Source organism: Oryctolagus cuniculus, chromosome 6, assembly GCF_051225735.1.
Source record: "Oryctolagus cuniculus isolate XC-2025 breed Fujian yellow rabbit chromosome 6, ASM5122573v1, whole genome shotgun sequence".
Classification (NCBI taxonomy): domain Eukaryota; kingdom Metazoa; phylum Chordata; class Mammalia; order Lagomorpha; family Leporidae; genus Oryctolagus; species Oryctolagus cuniculus.
Window position 1 is genome coordinate 100,101,567 of NC_142872.1, and position 22,692 is coordinate 100,124,258.

The window sequence follows — 22,692 nt, forward strand, 5'->3', positions numbered from 1 at the left end:
TCTAGTCCAGTGAAACTGATATCAGATCCCTGATTTCCAAATTTGTAAGAGAATACATTTGTGTTGTTTCAAGCCACTAAATTTGTGCTAGGTTGTTACTGCTGCAATCGGAAACTAGTAAACACCCATCTTTGTCAGTGGATCCCTCTCCAAATTGGTAATCTAATAGGATAAGGTGTTCTGCTCTCATCCGGTACATTTTTTACCCCAGACCAGTAATCAACAATGGAATCCTAGTTTCTTTTAGTGGAAATGCTATTTTGAGAACATTGGGAGTATTCTTGTTTGCTTTTTTTTTTTTAACCTTTAAAACTTAGTTTTAAATTGTAAAAAGACAACATAAAATTTACCATCTTAACCAATTTTAAACATACATTTCAGTAGTGTTAACTATATTCACATTGTGCAACAGATCTCTACAGCTTTTTCAGCTTGCAGAACTGGAACTCAAACACACTGAACAACACCCCCTTTTCCCTCTCCTGGATTTGTGCTTTTTTTTTTTTTTTCTTTTAAATGGAGAAGTAACAGTTTTATGATAAAACCTTTTACCAACATGATTGTTTTCTATTAAATGTGCATATTTTTAGGCCACAATTCCTTGCCATTTTGGGCAACTATCTTTAAATTGTTTCCTATAAAGAATTTCAAGTAGTAAAGTATCTAAAGGAATAACTTTTCTTAAAATGGAGTGAGTTTTGATATTAAAAACAGCTTTAGCTGGTATCAACTATCTGGGGCGGGGGGTGTCTGTTCTAGTCCCAGCTTTCCCATGACTGCACCTGTTGCTCAATGGAGATAGTTTGTGTGACATCTTTCAGTTCAGATGTATAGGTCCAGCTCTCTGGGTCCTGAGAATCTTGTATAAAGAACTTGTGGAAGATAACAGCAATTTACTTGGAAAAGAAATGTATATGTCAAAGCTTAAAGGAGTTCTATGGACTGGTTTTGTTACTATTGACTGGGAAGTGTTTTGCTTTGTTTTAAAACTCTGACTGTTATTTGCCTCAAAAGTTGGAAAGGAGTACATCCTCAATCATTTCCTCTCTCTACAGGAAGTGCTAATATTTCACACGGAGCCACATGTGAAAAAGAGGAAACATTTGGAAGGGATCTCAGAAATCATGTGACTGATGACTCAGGTGAAAAAGAGTCTGATGACTAGTTACTGATCCTGCGTGCATTTTTAAACTTTTGGACATATTGAATCATGTTCACATTTATGGTTTTTTCTACCCTGATTTCTTCCATATTTACTGAACCTGGGAAGCTACATTGGGTCTGCAAATCTGCTGATGCAACTGTTTCATACACCTACTGTGGTAAGTAAACCGGCAACAAGGAATCATTGTAACATCCACTACGTTGAGGGTCAGTTTCGGAAGGAACCTGCCCGCTGCTGTTGCGGAGCACAGGAAATGTCTCTGTTGGAGCTGCCGTGGCTGCTGCAGCCAGCTTGGTTGCGGGGGTGTGGGGAGGAGCAACAGTCACTGCCGTGTGTGTGTCCTCTCCACCGCTCAGAGAACCCCCGAGTCTCTCAACTGTGTGTGCTTGCCCTAAAAGTGCTTCTGTTCTTTGTAGTCAACCGTCTCCTTGAGCTCAACTTCCGGTTCTTCCTAGCTTCAGTGTAACCGCTTCTGAGCAGTTGCCTCAGCACCAAGACTTACTGGTTCTTCGTCCTGAGAAGATAGAAAGGGCCTGGATGCCTCCTGGAGTTGATGTCTGCTCCAAGCTCTGATGTTTGAGGCCTGTGGGAATCATCTTCCTAATTGGATGTTCTGTTGGGCTGTGTGATCTTGAGCAAAGTATACAGCCCTTCTGTTTCCCAGTTATTTCAGCTGAAAAGTGGAAGTGATTTGAGAGCCTGTTTTATAAGGGTTGTTGTGAGGTAGCTTTTGGCAGAGGGTCATGTTGAAACACTAATACTGACTACTTTTAAAAAAAATAACAGTGTCCTAATGCTAACAACCAGGCCCATCAGTGTGTCCCTCCCCCAGCTTCTTGTTAACAGATGTACAGGGTCTGGAGGCACAGCTTCACATCCTGAAAATGTCCTGGTTTGGTGCTTCCCACTGTGTTGATCACCATGGGTTGGCTGCCATGTTTAGCCCACTAGCAGGCTCAGGAAGGTTTAAAAGGTTACTCCCCAAAGTATAGTCTCAGGAAGGTTTACTTTACTTCCCAAAGTACAAGTTCTTTGAGATTCTTTTGGAAGGAAAAAGAATCTATAGCTTGATCACTTGGAGGGGATATACAAGTATTCTAGGAGTTCTGAGAAGTTCTGCAAGAAAGAAACCTGTTTAACCACAAAATTTTCCATTTTATTCCATTTTTTGGAGTGTGTATTGACTGTCTTGGAAAACACACTGGCAAATGCTAACGTAAAGTTGATTCTGAGGTGGAAGAACAAGATGTGTGTAGGGCAGACCTTTGGCACATCAGTTAAACCATTGGGACACCCATATCCTGTAATGGAAGGCCTGGTTTGAGTTCCAGCTTTGCTTGTGATTCCAGCTTCCTGCTTATGTGCACCTTGGGAGACAGCAGGTGATGGCTCAAGTAGGTGGGTCCCTGAGACTGTATGAGACTGTATGAGAGACCCAGGTTGAGTTCCTGGCTTCTGTCTTCGACCTAGAGTTGTTGGCAGGCATAAGAGTAGGTGGGAGATCTCACTCTTTCTCTGTTTCTTTGCCCTTCAAATAAATTTTTTTTTTTTTTGGACAGGCAGAGTGGACAGAGAGAGAGAGACAGAGAGAAAGGTCTTCCTTTTGCTGTTGGTTCACCCTCCCATGGCTGCCGTGCTGCAGCCGGCGCATCGCGCTGATCTGAAGCCAGGAGCCAGGTGCTTCTCCTGGTCTCCCATGCGGGTACAGGGCCCAAACACTTGGGCCATCCTTCACTGCACTCCCGGGCCACAGCAGAGAGCTGGCCTGGAAGAGGGGCAACCGGGACAGAATCCAGCTCCCCGACTGGGATTAGAACCTGGTGTGCCGGCGCCGCAAGGCGGAGGATTAGCCTATTGAGCCGCGGCACTGGCCTTCAAATAAATTTTTAAAAATATATTTAAAATATGAGAAAAAAGTAACAAGATTTGTGACCAGCCATGTACTTGTGGCCTTTCTTCTATTGTGGATTGTTCTGAATTCCATCTCTACTTGTCTCCAAACTCTCTCCCTGCTACAAGATCACTCTGCAGTCCCCTCTTCTAGGAAGATACCTCAGTCCACTTAGCCCCCGCTCCCATCTCCTCCATTTGGCTTTTTTTTTCCACATTGCAATTCTGCCAGTTGTCACATGGTGTTTATTGATGTAACATTTCATACTGTTTAGCTTTTAATCTTTCAGGAACAATAAATTGATTTGTTTTTTGATTTGGTTTTCTGAAGGAAAATCTTACCTCTTGCTCTCTAATGTTTCAAAACCCTATGGTCCTTCCTGCTACCCACCTTGACAAAAGGACTATTGGGAGCCAGTGTAGCACATGTCTAAGCAGGACTCTGCCATCCCCACTACCACATCGCTCTCTCCCCTAACTGAGAAAACCCAGTGAGTCAAATAAAAATGGGTCACCTGTGGGAAGCACCGATTGCCCCAGCTATTTTTGTAAGGGTGTTGGTGACAACCACAACCTGATTCAGTCCCGGCTGTAAGGATGATGTTCATGAAAAAGAAGAGGTGACTTTTCTTTTGGCCAAGGTCTTGGGCACACATGTTTATAGTACTTTAGTCACTTCAGGCTGTCGTAACACAAATTTATTCTCTCATATTTGTGGGGGCCGGAAGTCCAACGCCAAGCTGTCAGCACAATTGGTTTCTCCTGGGCCCTTACCTTGGCTTGCTAGAGGTTATGGTGTGAATGTTCTTTCCCAAACCCATGTTGAAATGTAATTGCTGTTGTGATAGTATGAGGAGAGGACCTTTAACTGGTGAGTGGGGCATGAGGGCTATGATCTCATTGCGAGAGTGGGTTCCTTATAAGAGGATGAGTTTGGTACCCTGCCTGTCCCTCTTGCCCTTCTGCTCGTCCATCATGGGATGATACAGCAAGAAAACCCTGGCCAGATTTGGCACCTTGACATGGAACTTTCTTTTTTTTTTTTTTTTTTTTTTTGGACAGGCAGAGTGGACAGTGAGAGAGAGAGACAGAGAGAAAGGTCTTCCTTTTGCCGTTGGTTCACCCTCCAATGGCCGCCGCGGCCGGCGCGCTGCGGCCGGCGCACCGCGTTGATCCGATGGCAGGAGCCAGGAGCCAGGTGCTTTTCCTGGTCTCCCATGGGGTGCAGGGCCCAAGCACCTGGGCCATCCTCCACTGCACTCCCTGGCCACAGCAGAGGGCTGGCCTGGAAGAGGGGCAACCGGGACAGAATCCGGCGCCCCGACCGGGACTAGAACCCGGTGTGCCGGCGCTGCTAGGCGGAGGATTAGCCTATTGAGCCGCGGCGCCGGCGACATGGAACTTTCTAACCTGTAGGACTGTGAGAAATAAAGTTACCCAGTCTCTGATATTTGTTACAGACTAAGACATTTGCACATGGCCTTTCCTCAGTGTGCACACAGCTCTGGTGTCTCTGTGTGTCCAGATTTCCTCCTCTTATATGGATTAGGATCCAACCTAACAGCTCCATTTAACTTAAACACAACTTAAATGGCTCTGTCTCCAAATATAGTCATATTCCAGGGTACTGGGGTCAGTAGTAATCTGTGAGGGAGCAAGAATAGAAGCAGGAGAGCTGTTGGGAGGCTATCTGATGAGAAGGGATCAGATTCTGGAAGGAGTCTTAGATGGAACCAGTAGGATTTGCTGTCTGATAGGATGACCCTCACTTCCAAGCATGTGTCCCTCCACTCAATACACGTCAACCTCTTTACCAGCCCTTCTATTGTACTTCTACTATTCTCTGAAATATCCTCACCCTTCATCTGTTTCATGCAAGTCTTTTGAGGTCCACCAAAGTCTTATCTGTCCTAAAGTGCCTGGTTGAATTGAGTTAAATCCAGTTAGTAAGTCTTTACTGGGGCTGGTGTTGTGGCACAATGGGTTAAGCCACTGCCTATGATGCCAGCATCCCCTTTATGAGCACTGGTTCGTGTCCTAGCTGCTCCACTTCTGATCCAGCTCCCTGCTAATGGCCTGGGGAAAACAGTGAAAGATGGCCCAAGTGTCTGTGTTCCTGCCACCGACGTGGGAGACCCAGATGAAGCTCCTGACTCTGCTTCAGCCTGACCCAGCCCCGGCCATTGTGGCCATCTTGGGAGTGAGCCTGCAGATGGAAGATCTCTTTTTCTCTCTGTCTCGCCCCCCCCCCCCCAACTCTTTCAAATAAATAAATCAATCTTTTAAGAAGGAAATATTTATTGATTTATTTTATTTGAAAGGCAGAGAGAGGGAGAGGGAGAGGGAGAGAGAGAGAGAGAGAAAGAAAGTGAAAGTGCTCCCATTTACTCATTCACTCCCCAAATTGATTGTAATAGCTTAATCTGGGCCAGACCAAAGCCAGGAGCCCAAAACTCGATCCAAGTCTCCCACATGTGTGGCAAGGACCCAACTAGTAGGGACATTACCTCCTGCTTCCAAGGGTTCACATTAGCAGAAAGCTGGAATCAGGAGTGGAACTGGAATTTGAAGCTAGGCACACCAATATAGAATGCACACATCCAAAGTGGCATTGTAAGTGCTACACCAAGCCCTTTCCCATCATCCAATCTGTGTTTTGATTGAAGAGCTTAATCTATTCCCATTTAAAGTAATTATTATTTTTTAAAAAAATATTTATTTATTTATTTGAAAGAGTTACACAGAGAGAGAAGGGGATACAGAGGAGGAGGAGGAGGAGGAAGAGAGAGAGAGAGAGGGAGAGGTGATCCATTTGCTGGTTCACTCCCCAACTGCCTGCAATGGCCGGAGCTGCACTCACCTGGAGCCTGGAGCCAGGAGCTTCTTACCATCTCTCATGTGGGCCTTTGGCCCAAGGACTTGGGCCATCTTCTACTACTTTCCCAGGTCACAGCAGAGAGCTGGATCGGAAGTGGAGCAGCCGGGACTCGAACCAGAGTCCATATGGGATACCAACACTTCAGGCGGCAGCTTTAACCATTAAGCCACAGCGCTGACCCCAAAAAGTAATTAGTTATAGGGAAGAATTTATCATTGCTATTTTGTTAGTTGTTTTGTCTTGTAGTTCTTTTGTCTGTTCTCTCTTGCTAATTTCATTGATGTTTTGTTGTTTTTTGTGTGTGTGTTGCTATGCTTTGATTGCTTTCTCTTTTTATTTTGTGTTGTTTTTATAGGTTTATTTATTTTTAAAAATTTGGTGCTTACAAAAATATCTTATAATAGTCTCTTTTAAGCTCATAACAACATAAGTTCAAATACATTCAAAAACTCTATCCTAAAACACCCCACCCCCAACTTTATGTTATTGTCATAATTTACAACTATTTGACCTATGCATCTTTTAATACATTTTGGGTTATAGTTCTTTTTATACTTTCTTTCTTTCTTTTTCTTTTTTTTTTTTTTTGACAGGCAGAGTTAGACAGTGAGAGAGAGACAGAGAGAAAGGTCTTCCTTTTCCATTGGTTCACCCCCAAAATGGCTGCTATGGCCGGCGCACTGCGCCATTCCGAAGCCAGGAGCCAGGTGCTTCCTCCTGGTCTCCCATGCGGGTGCAGGGCCCAAGCACTTGGGCCATCCTCCACTGCCTTCCTGGGCCACAGCAGAGAGCTGGACTGGAAAAGGAGCAACCAGGACTAGAACCTGGGGTACCGGTGCCACAGGCGGAGGATTAGCCTAGTGAGCCGCAGCGCCAGCCTATTTTTATACTTTCTTATGATATTATGATATTACTGTTTAGCATTCTTTTGTTTCAACTTGAAGAACTACACATAGCATTTGTTGTAAAGCAACTCTAGTGGTTATGAAGTCCTTCAGCTTTTGTTTGCCTGGGGAAGTATTTATCTCTCCTTTCTTAAAAAATTATTTATTTATTTGAAAGTCAGAATTATGGAGAGAGAGGAAGAGACAGATAGAGATCTTCCATCCACTGACTCACTTCCCAGATGGCTGCAGCAGTCAAGGCTGAGCCAAGCTGACGATAGGAGCTTTTTCCAGTCTCCTGCAATGGGTAATGGACCCACACACATTAGCAGGGAGCTGGCTGGGAAGTGGAGCAAACCGGACACAAACCAGCAGTCATATAGGATGCTGGCATGGCAGGTGGAGGCTTTACCCACTATGCTACAACATTGGCCCCTCTGTTCTTTTGTCCTTTTCTGTCCTTTTTTAAAAAAAAAAAGATTTATTTATTTGAAAGGCAGAGATACAGAGAGAGAAAGAAAGATCAATGAGTCAATCTTCCATCTACTCCCTAAATGGCTGTGATGGCCAACTCGAAGCCAGAAGCCAGGAGCTTCTTCCAGGTCTCCTTTTGAGAGTGCAGGGGCCCAAGCACTTGGACCATCTTCTGCTGCTTTCCTAGGTGCATTAGCTGAGAGCTGGATTAGAAGTGGAGAAGCTGGACTTGAACCAGCACCTATATGGAATGCTGGCACTGCAGCCAGTGGCTTTACCTGCTATGCCACAGTACTGGCTCCTGTCTTTTGTTTTTAAAAGAGAGTTTTGTCAGATATCCTTGGTTGGCAATTGTTTTCTTTTGGTACATTGAATACATCAGCCCACTCCCCTGTGGCCTGTAGGTTTCTTTCTTTCTTTCTTTTTTTTTTGAATTTGGATTTCTTTCTTTCTTTCTTTTTAAAGATTTATTTATTTATTTGAAAATCAGAGTTACACAGAGAGAGGAGAGGCGGAGAGAGAGAGAGAGAGAGAGAGAGAGAGAGAGAGAGAGAGAGGTCTTCCATCCGCTGGTTCACTCCCCAGATGGCTGCAATGGATGCAGTTGAGCTGATCTGAAGACAGGTCTTCCAGGTCTCCCAAGCAGGTGCAGGGGCCCAAGGACTTGGGCCATCTTCTGCTGCTTTCCTAGGCACATCACCAGCAAACTGGATTGGAAGTGGAGCAGCTGGTACTGGAACCGGCACCCATACGGGATGCTGGCGCTGCAGGCTGGGGCTTTAACCCACTGTGCCACAGTGCTGGCCCCTAATTTTTTTTGTAGTTTTTCCTCTTTCTCTTCTGTGTCTTACACTCTTGCATTGTGTTTAAGGAGCTGCTTGATAATGTCCCATACTTGCCTTAAGTTTTCTTCATTCTTTTCTTGTTACTCTTCTGACTGAAGAGTTACAAGAGTTTCCAGTTACCTGTCTCTGAATTTACTGATTCTTTCTTTTATCTAGTGCGATGTTGAATTCCACTAGTGATTTTTAAGTTCAATTACCATGTTTTTAGCACCATGATTTCAGTTTGACACTTTTGAATGTTTTCTCTCCCTTTGTTCAAATTCTTACTTTATCCATGCATTGTTCTTTTGACCTTAGTGACCCTCTTTTTAAACAAGATTTATTTGGGCCGGTGTTGTGTAGCCATTAAAACCCCCTCCTGCAAAGCTGGCATCCCATATGGACTCCGTTTTTTTTTTTTTTTTTTTTTTTTTTTTTTTTTTTTAAACTTTTATTTAATGCATATAAATTTCCAAAGTACGACTTATGGATTACAATGGCTTTCCCCCCATACCGTCCCTCCCACCCACAACCCTCCCCTTTCCCACTCCCTCTCCCCTTCCATTCACATCAAGATTCATTTTCAATTATCTTAATATACAGAAGATCAGCTTAGTATACATTAAGTATGGATTTGAACAGTTTGCTCCCACACAGAAATATAAAGTGAAAAATAATAGATGATTTTTTTAAATGATGATGAAATCAGAGCAGACCTATTGTCATGTTTAATCCCAGTGAGAGTCAAGTTGGGAATTGATAATTTCTTTTTTTTTTTTTTTTTTTTTTTTTTTTTTTTTACAGAGGATCAGTTTAGTATGCATTAAGTAAGGGTTTCAACAGTTTGCACCCCCATAGAAACACAAAGTGAAATATATTGTTTGAGTACTCGTTATAGCATTAAATCTCAATGTACAGCACATTAAGGACAGAGATCCTACATGAGGAGTAAGTGCACAGTGACTCCTGTTGTTGACTTTACCAATTGACACTCCTGTCTATGGCATCAGTAATCTCCCTATGCTCCAGTCATGAGTTTCCAAGGCTATGGAAGCCCTCTGAGTTCTCCAACTCTTATCTTGTTTAGACAAGGTCATAGTCAAAGTGGAGGTTCTCTCCTCCCTTCAGAGAAAGGTACCTCCTTCTTTGATGGCCTGTTCTTTCCACTGGGATCTCACTCGCAGAGATCTTTTGCCAGAGTGTCTTGGCTTTCCATGCCTGAAATACTCTCATGAGCTTTTCAGCCAGCTCCGAATGCCTTTAGGGCTGATTCTGAGGCCAGAGTGCTATTTAGGATATCTGCCATTCTATGAGTCTGCTGAGTATCTCACTTCCCATGTTGGATCACTCTCCCCTTTATTTACTCCATCAGTTAGCGTTAGCAGGTACTAGACTTGTCTATGTGCTCCCTTTGACTCCCAGTCCCTTCACCATGACCAACTGTGAACTGAAACTGATCACCTGGAACAGTGAGATGGCATTGGTACATGCCACCTCGATGGGATTGAATTGGAATCCCCTGGTATGCTTCCAACTCCACCACTTGGGGCAAGTCAGCCTGAGCATGTCCCAAATTATACATCTCTTCCCTCTCCCATTCCCACCACCATGTTCAACAGGGATCACATTTCAGTTAATTTTCAACACTTAAGAATAACTGTGCATCAATTACAGATCTAAACCAGTCATATTAAGTAGAACAGATAAAAAAAACTACTAAGAGGGATAATGTATTTAGTTGTTCATTAACAGTCAGGGCTATGCTGATCAAGCCACCATTTCCCATAGTGATGGACTCTGGTTTTTGTCCTGGCTGCTCCAATTCCAATCCAGCTCCCTGCTAATGGCCTGGGAAAATAGCAGAGGATGACCCATCCTGCAGATGGAAGCTCTCTCTTTCTGTGTCTCCCTCTCTCTAGCTCTTTCAAATATTTGACTGGTGGAGTCACACACACACACACACACACTCACACTCACACACACTCACTCACAGGTCTTGAATCTCCTGATTCACTCCCCAAATGGCCACAATGGCTGGGGCTGACCCAGTCAGGAGCCAGGAACTCTATCCAGGTTTCCCACTTAGGTGGCAGGGGCCCAGATACATGGACCATCTTCTACTGTCTTCCCAGGCACTTTAACAAGGAAATGGATTAGAAGCATAGTAACCAGGACTTGAACCAGCACTCTGATAGGGATGCTGGTGTCACAAGCAGCGGCTTAACCCGCCGTGCCACAACACTGGCCCAGTGCACATCTTTATGAGAGTTATTTTAAATTTTCTGTCAGGTAAATCATAGAATTCCATTTTCTTAGGATCACTTATGGAGATTTGTCTTTTTTCTTTGCTTGGAATATCTCTCCCTGATTTCTCATTTCCTTGATTCTATGTGTTGATGTCTTCACGTTAAACAAAAGAGGCATCTCTCTCAGTTGTCATGGATTGGTCTCACTGAGGAAAAGGTCTCCACCAGTTAGCCTGGCCAGAGATTTTGGGAGCCTCCACCAACTCTTTCCCTCCCAAGGAGAATCAGGCAGCTGTAGTATTTGTCTACTTATTTTTTACTGAGTTGGAATGGGAGAGTGAGCCTTGGTATCTACCAGTCCAAGCAGCTATCTCCTCCTCCAGGCAGTTAGCTATACCTGACCCGTCGGAGCACCAGGACTGCTGAGACAATCACTGTGGTATTAGGGTTCCCCAGAGAAGTTGAGATGGTGGACAGATGGATCAGCTCTTTCCCTCCCTAGCATAAGCTGAAAACTGGTATTTTACCTCTACTCACTCTGTGCCAAGCAGAGGGGAATACCAATGATGTCTACTGTGCCATCATTCTTCCCTGGGTGGCTGCACTGTGCCACACCTATCACAGCTGTGAGATTGGTCAACTAGAAGTAACCCCTCTGGGAACTCTATTGGAAAAACTGGGGTGCTGAACATGCAAACCAATTTATTCCCTCCCCTGGGTGAAGTTGGGAGGTAGGAGATGTCTATCTGATCGTGTTGTACTGTCCTAGGGTAAAAGTCTATGGAGAGGGGCAGAGTTGTGGTAAAGCCACCACCTGGCAAGACTGGAATTCCATATGGGCACAGCTGCTTCACTTCCTATCCAGCTCCTTGCTAATGGCCTGGGAAAGCAGTGGAAGATGGCACAAGGGCTTGGGCCCCTGTATCCACGTGGGAGACCTGGATGAAGCTCCTGGCTCCTGGCTTCAGCCTGGCCCAGCCTTGGCCGTTGTGGCCTTCTGGGGGAATGAATCAATGGATGAAAGATTCTGTCTCTCTCGGGGAGTGAACCAATGGATGAAAGATTCCATCTCTCTCTTTCTGTCCTCTCTCAGTAGTTCTGACTTTCAAATAAATACATCTTAAAAAAAAAGTCTCTGGAGAGAGGGTGTCCCAAGTTTCCCTGCCAACTTGGATGAGTAATTTAGTGTTCTGCTGGGGTTCAGAAGCCTTTCAATTAGTTTCTGATGTTTCACAAAGGGAATTTGTCTGTAAATTTTATCTTTGTGGGTACAAAAGGAGTCCAGAGCCTCCCATTGTTCCCTGTTGCAGATGTTACTCCCCTGGAGAGAGATTTTTAACCACCCTCAAGTTTTCCCAATGGTTTAATTTTAGTGCAAAGGGCATCTTTTGGGGACTGATATTCAGAATATTATACTTATTGGAAATGATGTATACTAATTCATTGACAATTATCTTTATTTCATTTAGATAACATGGAAATCCCTATTTCAATTAATGTTGAGCCCTGTATAACACTGAAGGGAACCCAAGGTTTATTGCATATTTTCTACATTCCAAGTAAGTCCAAATTTTTGTTTTTGTAGATCAATTAAAGGTTCAGGAAATAGCAATGATGAATAATTGTTTCTAAATATATGTACATTAGTTATCTATTGCTGTGTAACATCATCATAATCTTAGTGGCTTAACATGTTATACATTTGTTGTCTTGTAGTCTTTGTGGGTCAGTAGTCTGGGCCTAGCTTACCTGTGCTGTTTTAGGACCTCCCAGATGGCTATAATCATGATGTTGGCCAGGATTGGGATCCATTCTGAAGGTGAACTAGGGAAAGATCTACTTCTAAGTTCATGTAATTGCTAGCAGTGTTTGGTTTCTGATTAGCATGGGAGTTTTGGCCTGCTCCATTGCCAGCCTGAGCTGGTTCACCCCTCCTTAGGCAACCTGGTGGTCGCCAGCTCCCGAGAAGTCACCACATTGCCGAACTTAGTGCGGACACCCTATCGGTATAGCACTTGACAGTGCAGAACTCCTAGGCTCGAGCGAGCCTCCAGCTTCAGCCTCCCAAGCAGCTGGGACTATAGGCACCTGTGCGCCACCATGCCCAGCAGCGTTGAGTTTCTGAATCCTTCCTGTTGGCAGTCTGTCAGTTCCCGCCATGAGGGCTTTTTCAGCATAGCTTCTTGCTTTGTCAGAGCCAGTAAGGGAAACAGTGAGAAAATAAAATTAACGTTATAATCATTAAGTAGCCTAATCATGAAAGAGAACTTTGTTGTATTCTGTCGGTTGGAAGCAAGTCACTGGGCCAGCCTACACTCATGGAGAAGGGACTACACAAAGACACGGGGGTAGAGATGGATACAACTTGAGATTTCCAACAGCCTCACAGGTATATCCTTCATCAACGATTACCTGTTCTGCTGATAAGTAAAGCTGGGTTTCCAGTATTCAAAGATCTGTGTGTGAGCAAGCCAGAGTAATTTTTTTCCCTTAAAGATGAGCTTCCTAGGGAAAAATATAAGATGAAGAGGGCAGTGTGTGTGTGTGTGTGTGTGTACTTTTCTATGACTCTACTTTTTATTAGCTTAATGAAAAACTAAAGGGAGCAGTGGTGGTAACACTGGCTACATCTGAGTCTGTGAAAACAGAATGGTCAGCCAGCACTTGTTTGTTGTGTGCAAGTCATGGGATCCCAGGAAATTTCAGTTCTAATCATCATCATCATCATCATCATCATCATCACCAACATTCTAGCTTATATTTGGTGCTTGCTTTCTACTTTACAAAAATACTTTTACATAAATAAGTTTAAAGGGCATTTCCCCTTGATTTTAGTATCCAGATTACAAAAAAAAAAAAAAAAAAAAAAAAAAAGCTAGCCGAGAACTCAGGAAAGATAGGCAGTGAAATTGTGTTTTACTTTTACTGAATCTAATTATTCAACCTATATTTTGATACTTTGTCTCTGCACTCATTTATTCATTTGGAAAATATTCAGTAAATAGGCATTATGTTTCAAGTGTTGTGCCAGGCAATGTGAATTCATTGGTGAGACATTCCCTTGATCTTTAAGAATCTATCACTACAAAAGGAGACAAATGTGCAGACAATACAGTATGATGAATGAAATGATAGCAGTAAGACTTAGTGATAATCCAGAGCAAAGAATGATTAACTCTGTTACGTCTTCTTGGCCAATGGTAAAAGAAATAACCTAAATTTTTGCCTAAGACTCTACAATTTCTTTTTTTTTTCCCCTAAGATTTTGTTCTCTGGTCCTGATATCTTTTGCCTTGGATGATTGGCATAAGTAAGGTTTGCATTAAAAAAAAAATATGGTTTTCAAGTGCCTATTGCTCTTAGAAACAGGAAAAAGTTTATATTTTTCCAGTCCCAAATAACAAAACAATATGTCATCTCTTAGGGTTCTCTGAAAAGTGGAAGGAATTAGATGTGTTAGAGATTTTTTTAAATTAATTTATTTATTTGAAAGTCAGTTACACACACACACATACACACACGGAAAGAGATAGAGAGTGAGGTCTTCCATCTGCTGGTTCACTTTCCAGATGATTGCAATGGCCAGAACTGAGCTGATCCAAAGCTAGGAGCCAGGAATTACTTCCAGGTCTGCCACGCGGTGGAAGGACCTAAGGACTCGGCCCATCTTCTACTGTTTTCCCAGGTCACAGCAGAGAGCTGGATGGGAAGTGGAGCAGCCAGGTCTCGAACCAGTGCCCATATGGGATGCTGGCACTTCAGGTCTGGGCATCAACCAGCTGTGTCACAGCGCTGGCCATTTTTTGTATAGTGCCTTGCAATTATGACCCAAGTTTCCCTAGAATATACCATAATGTCAATTAGTATAAAGTATGGACCATATATACAGAAATGAACCCTAATTTTTTATGGCTTTATTTTTACTTAAATTCAATAAAAGCTGTAAGTATAACTGAACCAAAAATAGGTTAGGAATAGAAATTATTATTTTAAGACTTCATAGCCTTGTTAATAAATTGTTTGTATGTTATTAACTAATTAACCAAAAATAAATAAATAATAAATCTAGGTCAGAAGCCTTCCTCAAGGTTATTTCTCAAAGTTGATGAACTCAAAAACAGCTCTATTTGTGACCACGTGATGGCCACCATGCTTCTCATTTCTTACACCTATACATATCACACTGGTATCCCCAACTCGAGGAATGACAGAAGTGCTTCCTCATCATTACTTTTGCTCATATGACTAACACACTCACAGTCATTTCCAAGGCCAAAGAGCTTCTCAAGATATGAACCATTGAGACGTCCATGCAAGACTTCCTTACGTGGAGTAATTAGAGACTGGAATCTTGCTTTGTTCATGCAGAGATGGGACAAGATCCTTTGTCTTTCATTGTTGCCAGAACCACAGTGTCTGATACAGTCTTGTGTCCCCATTTCTCCACAAATTCTTTCTGAAAACAGCTTTTCAATTTCTGCATACAGCCTGGTGTTGGAGAAGTTCTGTTTGAAGTCCATGAAGTAGGCCGTGGAATTGCTATTTGAAACAGATTCAGTGGTGGTCTTCTCCACATCCTGGCATGAAAGTAGAGATATGGGAACAAATTAGGAAGGAAATTTGCTGGTATTTTAGACTCAGAGTAATGAGAGTCTGTGTTAAGGCAGTGGTGATGGAGATGAAAAGGAGGCTAGTAAGATACAGTGGTACTGGAAAATCTAGTGCTGACTTGGTAATGAAAAGAAGGAAATCACATTTTTGTTTTTGGGAAGGTAACTGCGCAGTTTTTTTTTTTAAAGATTTATTTTATTTATTTGAAAGACAGAGTTACAGAGAGAGAAAGAGACAGAGAGAAAGGTCTTCCATCCGCTGGTTTACTCCCCAGATGGCCGCAACGGCCGGAGCTGCGCCCATCTGAAGCCAGGAGCCAGGAGGTTCCTCTGGGTCTTCCACGTGGGTGCAGGGGCCCAAGACCTTGGGCCATCTTCTGCTATCCCAGGCCATAGCAGAGAGCTGGATCAGAAGAGGAGCAGCTGAGACTAGAACCTGTGCCCATATGGGATGCCTGTGCTTCAGGCCAGGGCTTTAACCCATTGTGCCACAGCAGCAGCCCTGCAGATTTTGAGCTGAGAGGTTGTATGCATATTTGGGACAGGTGTTTAGGATAAAGGTCAAGAGTAAAGATGATTTGGGAATTATCACCTTATGGAATACTTAAAGCCAGGGAGGATATAAAGAGTAAAAATTGAGGAGAATAGAGGCAGGAACCCAAAGAAACAGGAGATGAAGGACTGAGGTGGAGTCAGAGGATGGAAGAAGACCAGAAGAGAGTGGTGGCACCAACTCCAAAGAGAATTCTGAGGCTGGAGCTGGCAGTTCTGTTAAGCACAGCCAAGTTCAAGTTCAAGATGGAAAAGCTGTGGTAAGCATTTGGTCTAGCAGTTAAGATGACACTTGAGACACTCACTTCCTGGTTCAAGTCCCAGCTTCCTGCCAGGGCACACCCTGAGAGGCAGCAGATGATAGCTCAAGTACTTGGGTCCCTGTCACCCACATGGGAGACCCAAATTGAGTTCCAGCCTCTTGACTTGGCCTGGTCTAGCCCTGGTTATTACAGTCATTTATGGAGTGAACCAGTGGATAGGAGATCTGTCTATGTCTCCATCTCTCTTTCAAATAAATGAAAGAAATTTTTAATGATTGATTTATTATTTGGAAGGCAGGGAAGTGGATCAGAAGCAGAGAAGCCAGGACTCAAACCAGTGCTCTGATACAGGATGCTGGCATTGCAGGTGGGCAGCTTAACTCACTACATCACAATACCCACCCCTGAAAATTAAAAAAAAATTATCTTTCAATTATTATGATAAGTCACAGTGCACTATGAGAAGCAATGAATTGATCAGCCCCTGTCCTGACTGTCAAGGAACAGCTTTATATTTTATTCTTCTTAGTATTATCTTTTTCTGCTTAATACTATTGGTTGAACTCTTTACTTAACACAGAATTATTCTAGGTGCTTAAATCCAATTGAAAATTGATCCCTGTTAAAAGTAAGAGTGGGAATAAAAGAGGGAGGAGATGTACAGTTTGGCACATGGTCCCTCGGACTTACTTCTAAGGGTAAAGCTAAAAACCTGCCATGGGACTCCAAATTCCATTAAGTTGGCAGGTACCAATGCCATCTTACTAGTTAAAGTGATCAGTTTAAGTTCATAACTGATCATGAAGATAGGATTAAGGGATCACATAAATAAGACCAAATATCTGCTAATAATAATGGGAAGAATTAAAAAGGAGAAAACGATCAAATATGGGAAGCAGGCCACACAGCAGACTCATAGAATGACAAATGTCCTAAAAAGCACTCTGGACTCAGAATCAGCCCTTAAGGTATTTGGATCTGTCTAAAAAGCCCGTGAGAACATTATAGGCATGGAAATCCAAGACACTGTGACAAAAAAGGACCTATATGCAAGATCTCTGTGAGTGAGATCCTGGTGAAAGAAGGGGCCATCAAAGAAGGAGGTAACTTTCTCTGAAGGGAGGAGAGAACTTTCACTTTGATGATGGCCTTGTCTAAATAATGTCAGAGTTTGTGGACTCAAGAGGCTTCTATAGCCTTGGCAGCTCATGACAAGAGCCACAAGTGATCACTGACATCATAAATAAGAGTGTCAATTGTTAAATCAACAACAAGAGTTTCTATGCGCTTGCTCCCCATGTAGGACCTCTGTCCTTAATGTGTCATACTATGTGAATGAATCGTAAAACTAGTCTTCAAACAGTACTTTATACTTTGTGTGTCTGTGTGGGTGCAAATTGTCGAACTCTTTACTTAGTATAGAGTTGATCTTCTGTATATAAAGACAATTAAAAATGAATCTTAATGAAGAATAGGATGGGAGAGGGAGTAGGAGGTGGGATGGGAGTGGGGGTGGGAGGGCAGGTATGGGGGCAAAGAACTGCTATATTCCTAAAGCTGTACTTATGAAATATATATTTATTAAATAAAAGCTTTCTGTTAAAAAAAAAAGCACAGTGACCTTATTAACAAAATATTTTCAATGAGGTAATGATCACAATAATTTCTTTCATTATAAAAATGATTGTGCATCTTTTACATTTGGGCCAGGTAAATAATCTGGAAGAGTTCAGAAAATGCAATGTCTTGAAGTTTCCTTGTTAATTGATAATAGATCATGAGAGAATTTTTTAAAAAGCTATACATTTCATTTTTCATCAAAAGATTCAATTTTATTCTCCAAGAAATCTTTTATCAAAGCTAAAAATGTTGATGTGGGTTGATTGTCCTCACTTCCTTTATTTTCTTTTGAATTTTCTAGCAGAACTGTGACTGTAATTGGAAATTTTATGTTTTCATTTGATATTTTTCTCAAGTTACAAATTTTCTTCTATTTTAGGCATAGCATACATAGTTGTTACTGTGAAACATTTTCTTTGATTGCAATCTACTGGACTTCTTGGAATTTCAGTTTTCTCATCTGCAGAACCAGGATAATAATACCTGCCTTAGGGGTAATTGTAATGATGCAATGAAATTATTCAGAAAAAGCACAGGGCACATTTTAAGTTTATAACAAATATTTTTCTGTATAAATGAGTGTCTTCTTTGGGGGCCAATGAGATTTTTTTCTATTTAAGGGAGAGACATGAATCAATTATATTTGAATCTCTATATATCTGTCAACTCCATGGATTTGCCAAAGCGCAAAGAAATTATCTGCAAAGGATCTGATGATGTGTATTCTTTCTGCAGAGCTCTGAAGGGAGGTAAGCATTCAGTGCCTGCTACTTTTGGAATAGAAAGTAATTCTTTATAAGCAAGCTGTACAAATTAGACACACCAAAAACCTGAAGTTTTTTTTTTCTGATAATAATTCTTCATTTCCATCTAAAGGTTTGCTTTTAGCAGTTTATTTATTTTTTTAAAGACTTATTTATTTATTTGAAATAGTTACACAGAGAGAGAAGGAGAAGCAGAAAGAGTCTTCCATCTGCTCATTCACTTCCCAATTGGAGGCAATGGCTGGAGTTCCGCTGATCTGAAGCCAGGAGCCAGGAGCTTCTTCCGGGTCTCCCACACAAGTGCAGGGGCCCAAGCACGTGGGCCATTTTCCACTGCTTTCTCAGGCCATAACAGAGAGCTGGATTGGAAGTGGAGCAGCCAGGTCTCAAACTGGTGCCCATGGGGAATGCTGTGACTTAGGCACAGACTTAACCTACTGTGTCACAATGCTGGCCCTATTTTTTCCCTTTTTAAAAATTTGTTTATTCATTTCTTTGAATAGCTTCTACCTATGGTTTAGTAATCAGGGTAAAACTATAATACAGTGAAACATTTTCCCTAATGGGTATGCCCTAGTATACTTAATCATCCTCCTATTGGACATTTATTTTCCTTTTTCTATGTATTTTCACTATTATAAGTAATATACAAATATACTTATATATATATGGTTTTTCTTATATTTTAGTTTTGAATATTATTCTATCTGGGAGAAGAGTTAAGGATAACTCCTAGAAAGATTTATGGCATTAAATGGTTTGCATATTTTTTTTTTATTTACATAATGCTAAATTACTTTTCTTGGGATTGTACTAGTTTATTATTATTATTATTATTTTAAATGAGATGAAGTGATCTTTTTTTAAAAAAAGATTTATTTATTTATTTGAAAGTCAGAGTTACATAGAGAGAGGAGAGGCAGAGAGGGAGGTCTTCCATCCAGTGGTTCACTCCCCAAAAGGCTGCAACAGCTGGAGCTGCGCCTATCCGAAGCCAGGAGGCAGGAGCTTCTTCTGAGTCTCCCATGTGGGTGCAGGGGCCAAAGAACTTGTGCTATCTTCTACTGCTTTCCCAGGCCACAGCAGAGAGCTGGATTGGAAATGGAGCAACTGGGTCTTGAACCAGCACCCATATGCAATGCCAGCGCTTCAGGCCAGGGTGTTAACCCACTGTGCCACAGCACCAGCCCCTAGTTTATTATTATTATTATTATTGACAGGCAGAGTTAAACAGTGAGAGAGAGAGACATAGAGAAAGGTCTTCCTTTTCCGTTGGTTCACCCCCCAAATGGCTGCTATGGCTGGTGCGTTGCAGCCTGCGTGCTTTGCCGATCCGAAGCCAGGAGCCAGGTGCTTCCTCCTGGTCTCCCATGCGGGTGCAGGGCCCAAGGACCTGGGCCATCCTCCACTGCACTCCTGGGCCACAGCAGAGAGCTGGCCTGGAAAAGGAGCAACCGAGACAGAATCCGGCGCCCCGACTGGGACTAGAACCCGGGGTGCCGCTGCCGCAGGCAAAGGATTAGTCAAGTGAGCCGCAGCACCGGCCTATTATTTTTTAAATATTTATTTGTATATTTATTGGAAAGGCAGAATGATAGGGTTGGTGCAGGAGACACAGAGAGAGACAAACTGAGAGAGAAGTCTTTAATCTACTGGCTCACTCCCCTGATGGCTGCAACAACTGGGCCTGGGCCAGAAGCCTAGCATCACAATGCTGCTCTAATAGACATTTTTTAAACTTTTAAAAATTCACTATTTATGTTTTGTTTATTTTTATGACAGATGTTGTCCAACAATATGACCTTGAGAGTGTTAGCTAACCTCTCGCAGCCTCATTTTCCTTATCTATAAAATGGGGAGAGTGAAGCCCTCTTACATGGGTAGTGAATGTGTGTAAAAAAGCTAACTATAGTGCTCAGATTAGGAATGTGGCTGTTCCTGGTTATATTTTAGTTTTTAAATATTTATTTATTTATTTGAAAGGCAGAGTTACAAAGTGGGGTGAGGAGGGGAGGTCCATCTTTCATCTGCTGGTTACTCCCCAAATGGCCACAAAGACCAGAGCTGGGCTGATATGAAGCCAGGAGCCAAGAGCTTCTTCTGGGTCTCCCATGTGGGTTCAGGGACCCAAGCAGTTGCACCATCTTCTGCCGCTTTCCCAGGTACATTATCCAGGAGCTAGATTGGAAGTGGAGTAGCCAGGTGCCTATTTGGGATGCTACAAGTGGCAGCTTTATGTGGTATACCACAGCTTCGGCCCCTACTGTTCTGCCTAAGGAGGCTGCCTAAGGTCCTGTTATTCTGCCTAATGAGGCTGATGCCTGTTCAGTAATGCATCCTGGATCATCTGGAGAACTAAGAAGAGGGCAGCCCTTGCCTCTTAAACCACACACTTTTCACTGTGCCATGCTTTTTCTTTGGGAAAAATACTCTTGGAAGATTGTCATTAAAAAAAAGTACATTTATTTTGTACAACTGTTTTACAGTTATATCACATGATCTCTGTGAGATTATGATTACCTTTTTTCTAAATTTTCAAAGTTTACTTTCTTGAGATCTAAGATTTTTGTCAGACCCAACCTGGTCTCTGCCTGCTTCTTCTCTCACCATCTCTTCCTTCTACAAATATGCAGGGATATTTTTAAAAGTCCATGGAGGGGCCAGCACTGTGGCATAGCAGGTAAAGCGGCTCCTACAGTGCCGGAATCCCATATGGGTGCCGGTTTGAGTCCTGGCTGCTCCACCTTCAGTCCAGCTCTCTGCTGTGGCCTGGGAAAGCAGTTGAAGATGGCCCAAGTCCTTGTGCCCCTGTGCCTACGTGGGAGACCTGGCTCGTGGCTTTGGATCGGTGCAGCTCTGCCTGTTGCAGCCATCTGGGGAGTGAACCAGTACATAGAAGACCTCTCTCAGGCCTGCACTGTGGCTCACTAGGCTAATCCTCTGCCTGCGGCACCGGCTCCCCGGGTTCTAGTCCCAGTTGGGGCGCTGGATTCTGTATCGGTTGCTCCTCTTCCAGGCCAGCTCTCTGCTGTGGCTAGGAAGGCAGTGGAGGATGGCCCAGGTCCTTAGGCCCTGCACCCGCATGGGAGACCAGGAGGAAGCACCTGGCTCCTGCCTTCGGATCAGCGCAGCGGCGCAGTGCGCTGGCCGTAGCGGCCACTTGTGGGGTGAACCAACAGAAAAAGGAGGACCTTTCTCTCTGTCTCTCACTATCTAACTCTGACTGTCAAAAAAAAAAAAAAAAAAAAAAGACCTCTCTCTCTCTTTGCCTCTGTGTCACTTTGCCTTTCAAATAAATAATTAAATCTTTACAAAGAAAGAAAAAAGGCTGTGGAAGGAGCCAGCGTTGTGGTGTATTGTGTTAGGCCACAACCTGTGATGCCAGCATCCCACATGGGCACCTGTTCATGTCCCAGCTGCTCCACTTCTGATCCATCTCCCTGCTAATGGCCTGGGAAAGCAGCAGAAGATGCCACAAGTGGTTGTGTCCCTGCTACCCACCTGGGAGACTTCTGACTCCTGGATGTGGCTTGGCCCAGCCCTGGCTGTTGTGGTCATTTGTAGGAGTGAACCAGCAGATGGAAGATCTTTCTTTGTCTCTCCCTCTCTCTCTGTAGCTCTTCCTTTTAAATAAATAAATAAATAGATAAATAAGTCTTTAAAAAAGTTTGTGGAAAATGGAATTACGAGATTATGCATATTTTCCGTGCACTGTTCGAAGACCCCTTGGATTTTGAACCTTATTGGAGCAAATCATGATTTGGATTCTCATGATCTGAAGTTGGATGGTAGGACCTTCCTCAGAATATCTCCCTGTCCTGGGAAAGGTCATCTCTGGAACAAAACTTACAATGAACTATAAACAGTGCTGATACAAGTACATGCTATTAATTTTAATTGTACAGTTATCAACTAACTGTGGCAAGAAAACTCAAATAAGTCTTCCCAGAGTATTTTATTAGAATCTGAATCCAAGAAAGTCGGAGAGTGAGGTAGAAGAACATTCCCTGGAGAGGATATGGCTCAGGCAAACGTCTAGCCACGAAAGGATGTGGTGTAGTTGGAGAGTGGTTTTTGTAGCTGAAGCTGAAGTGCTTTTGGGGAACTGCTGCATATGAGCCTAGAAAAGGGGGCAGGAGGAGCAAGGAAGTCACATGCAAAATATTGGCCATCAGTTGGGAGGGAGGACCCACCAAGATTTCCATTTCTGCAGAGAACTAGTGTCCACATGGAAGGGGTGGAGATTGGCTGAGGCAGAAAACTTGGGTGGAGGAAGAGCAGCCAGATGGCGTTTGTGAACCCATAAGGGCTCAGCAAAGATGGTGGTTCCGGGAGCAGTCAGAAGGAGACAGAAGAAAGTGCATTGGAAACAAGAGCTGGCGGGACATTTCCAACTGATTTGGTGTGGCAGGCAGGCAAAGATGAGGTAAACTCAAGCACCACTTCAGGGCTGGGGATGTATGGAGCTGCTACTGGCCCAGGCAGTGCATACAAAGGAAGGGGCTGATTTTAAAGAGCAAGA

The 22,692-nt window shown here is 43.0% G+C and overlaps 1 protein-coding gene and 1 non-coding gene across 8 annotated transcripts in view; one reads left to right on the forward strand and one right to left on the reverse strand.

Annotated features, from left to right (window-relative positions):
• LY96 (lymphocyte antigen 96) overlaps positions 1-22,692 on the forward strand; it is a 50,445-nt gene that overhangs the window by 23,850 nt on the left and 3,903 nt on the right. For 4 of the 7 annotated variants that reach the window (XR_016234878.1, XR_011389097.2, XM_089334572.1 and 1 more), the window contains exons 2-4: positions 1,056-1,322; positions 11,831-11,920; positions 18,027-18,155. Coding sequence is in view for 4 of the 7 variants with exons in the window: in XM_089334572.1 (XP_089190698.1) it covers positions 1,211-1,322; positions 11,831-11,920; positions 18,027-18,155 (331 nt within the window). In the remaining 3 variants the exon portion in view is untranslated. Of the gene's footprint in view, positions 1-1,055; positions 1,323-11,830; positions 11,921-16,084; positions 16,154-18,026; positions 18,156-22,692 lie in introns of those variants that run through there. The other 3 variants (XR_016234877.1, NM_001082787.2, XM_089334573.1) reach the window with 3 other exon arrangements.
• On the reverse strand, positions 12,181-12,470 carry LOC149126245 (signal recognition particle RNA). Its single transcript, XR_016236675.1, has one exon.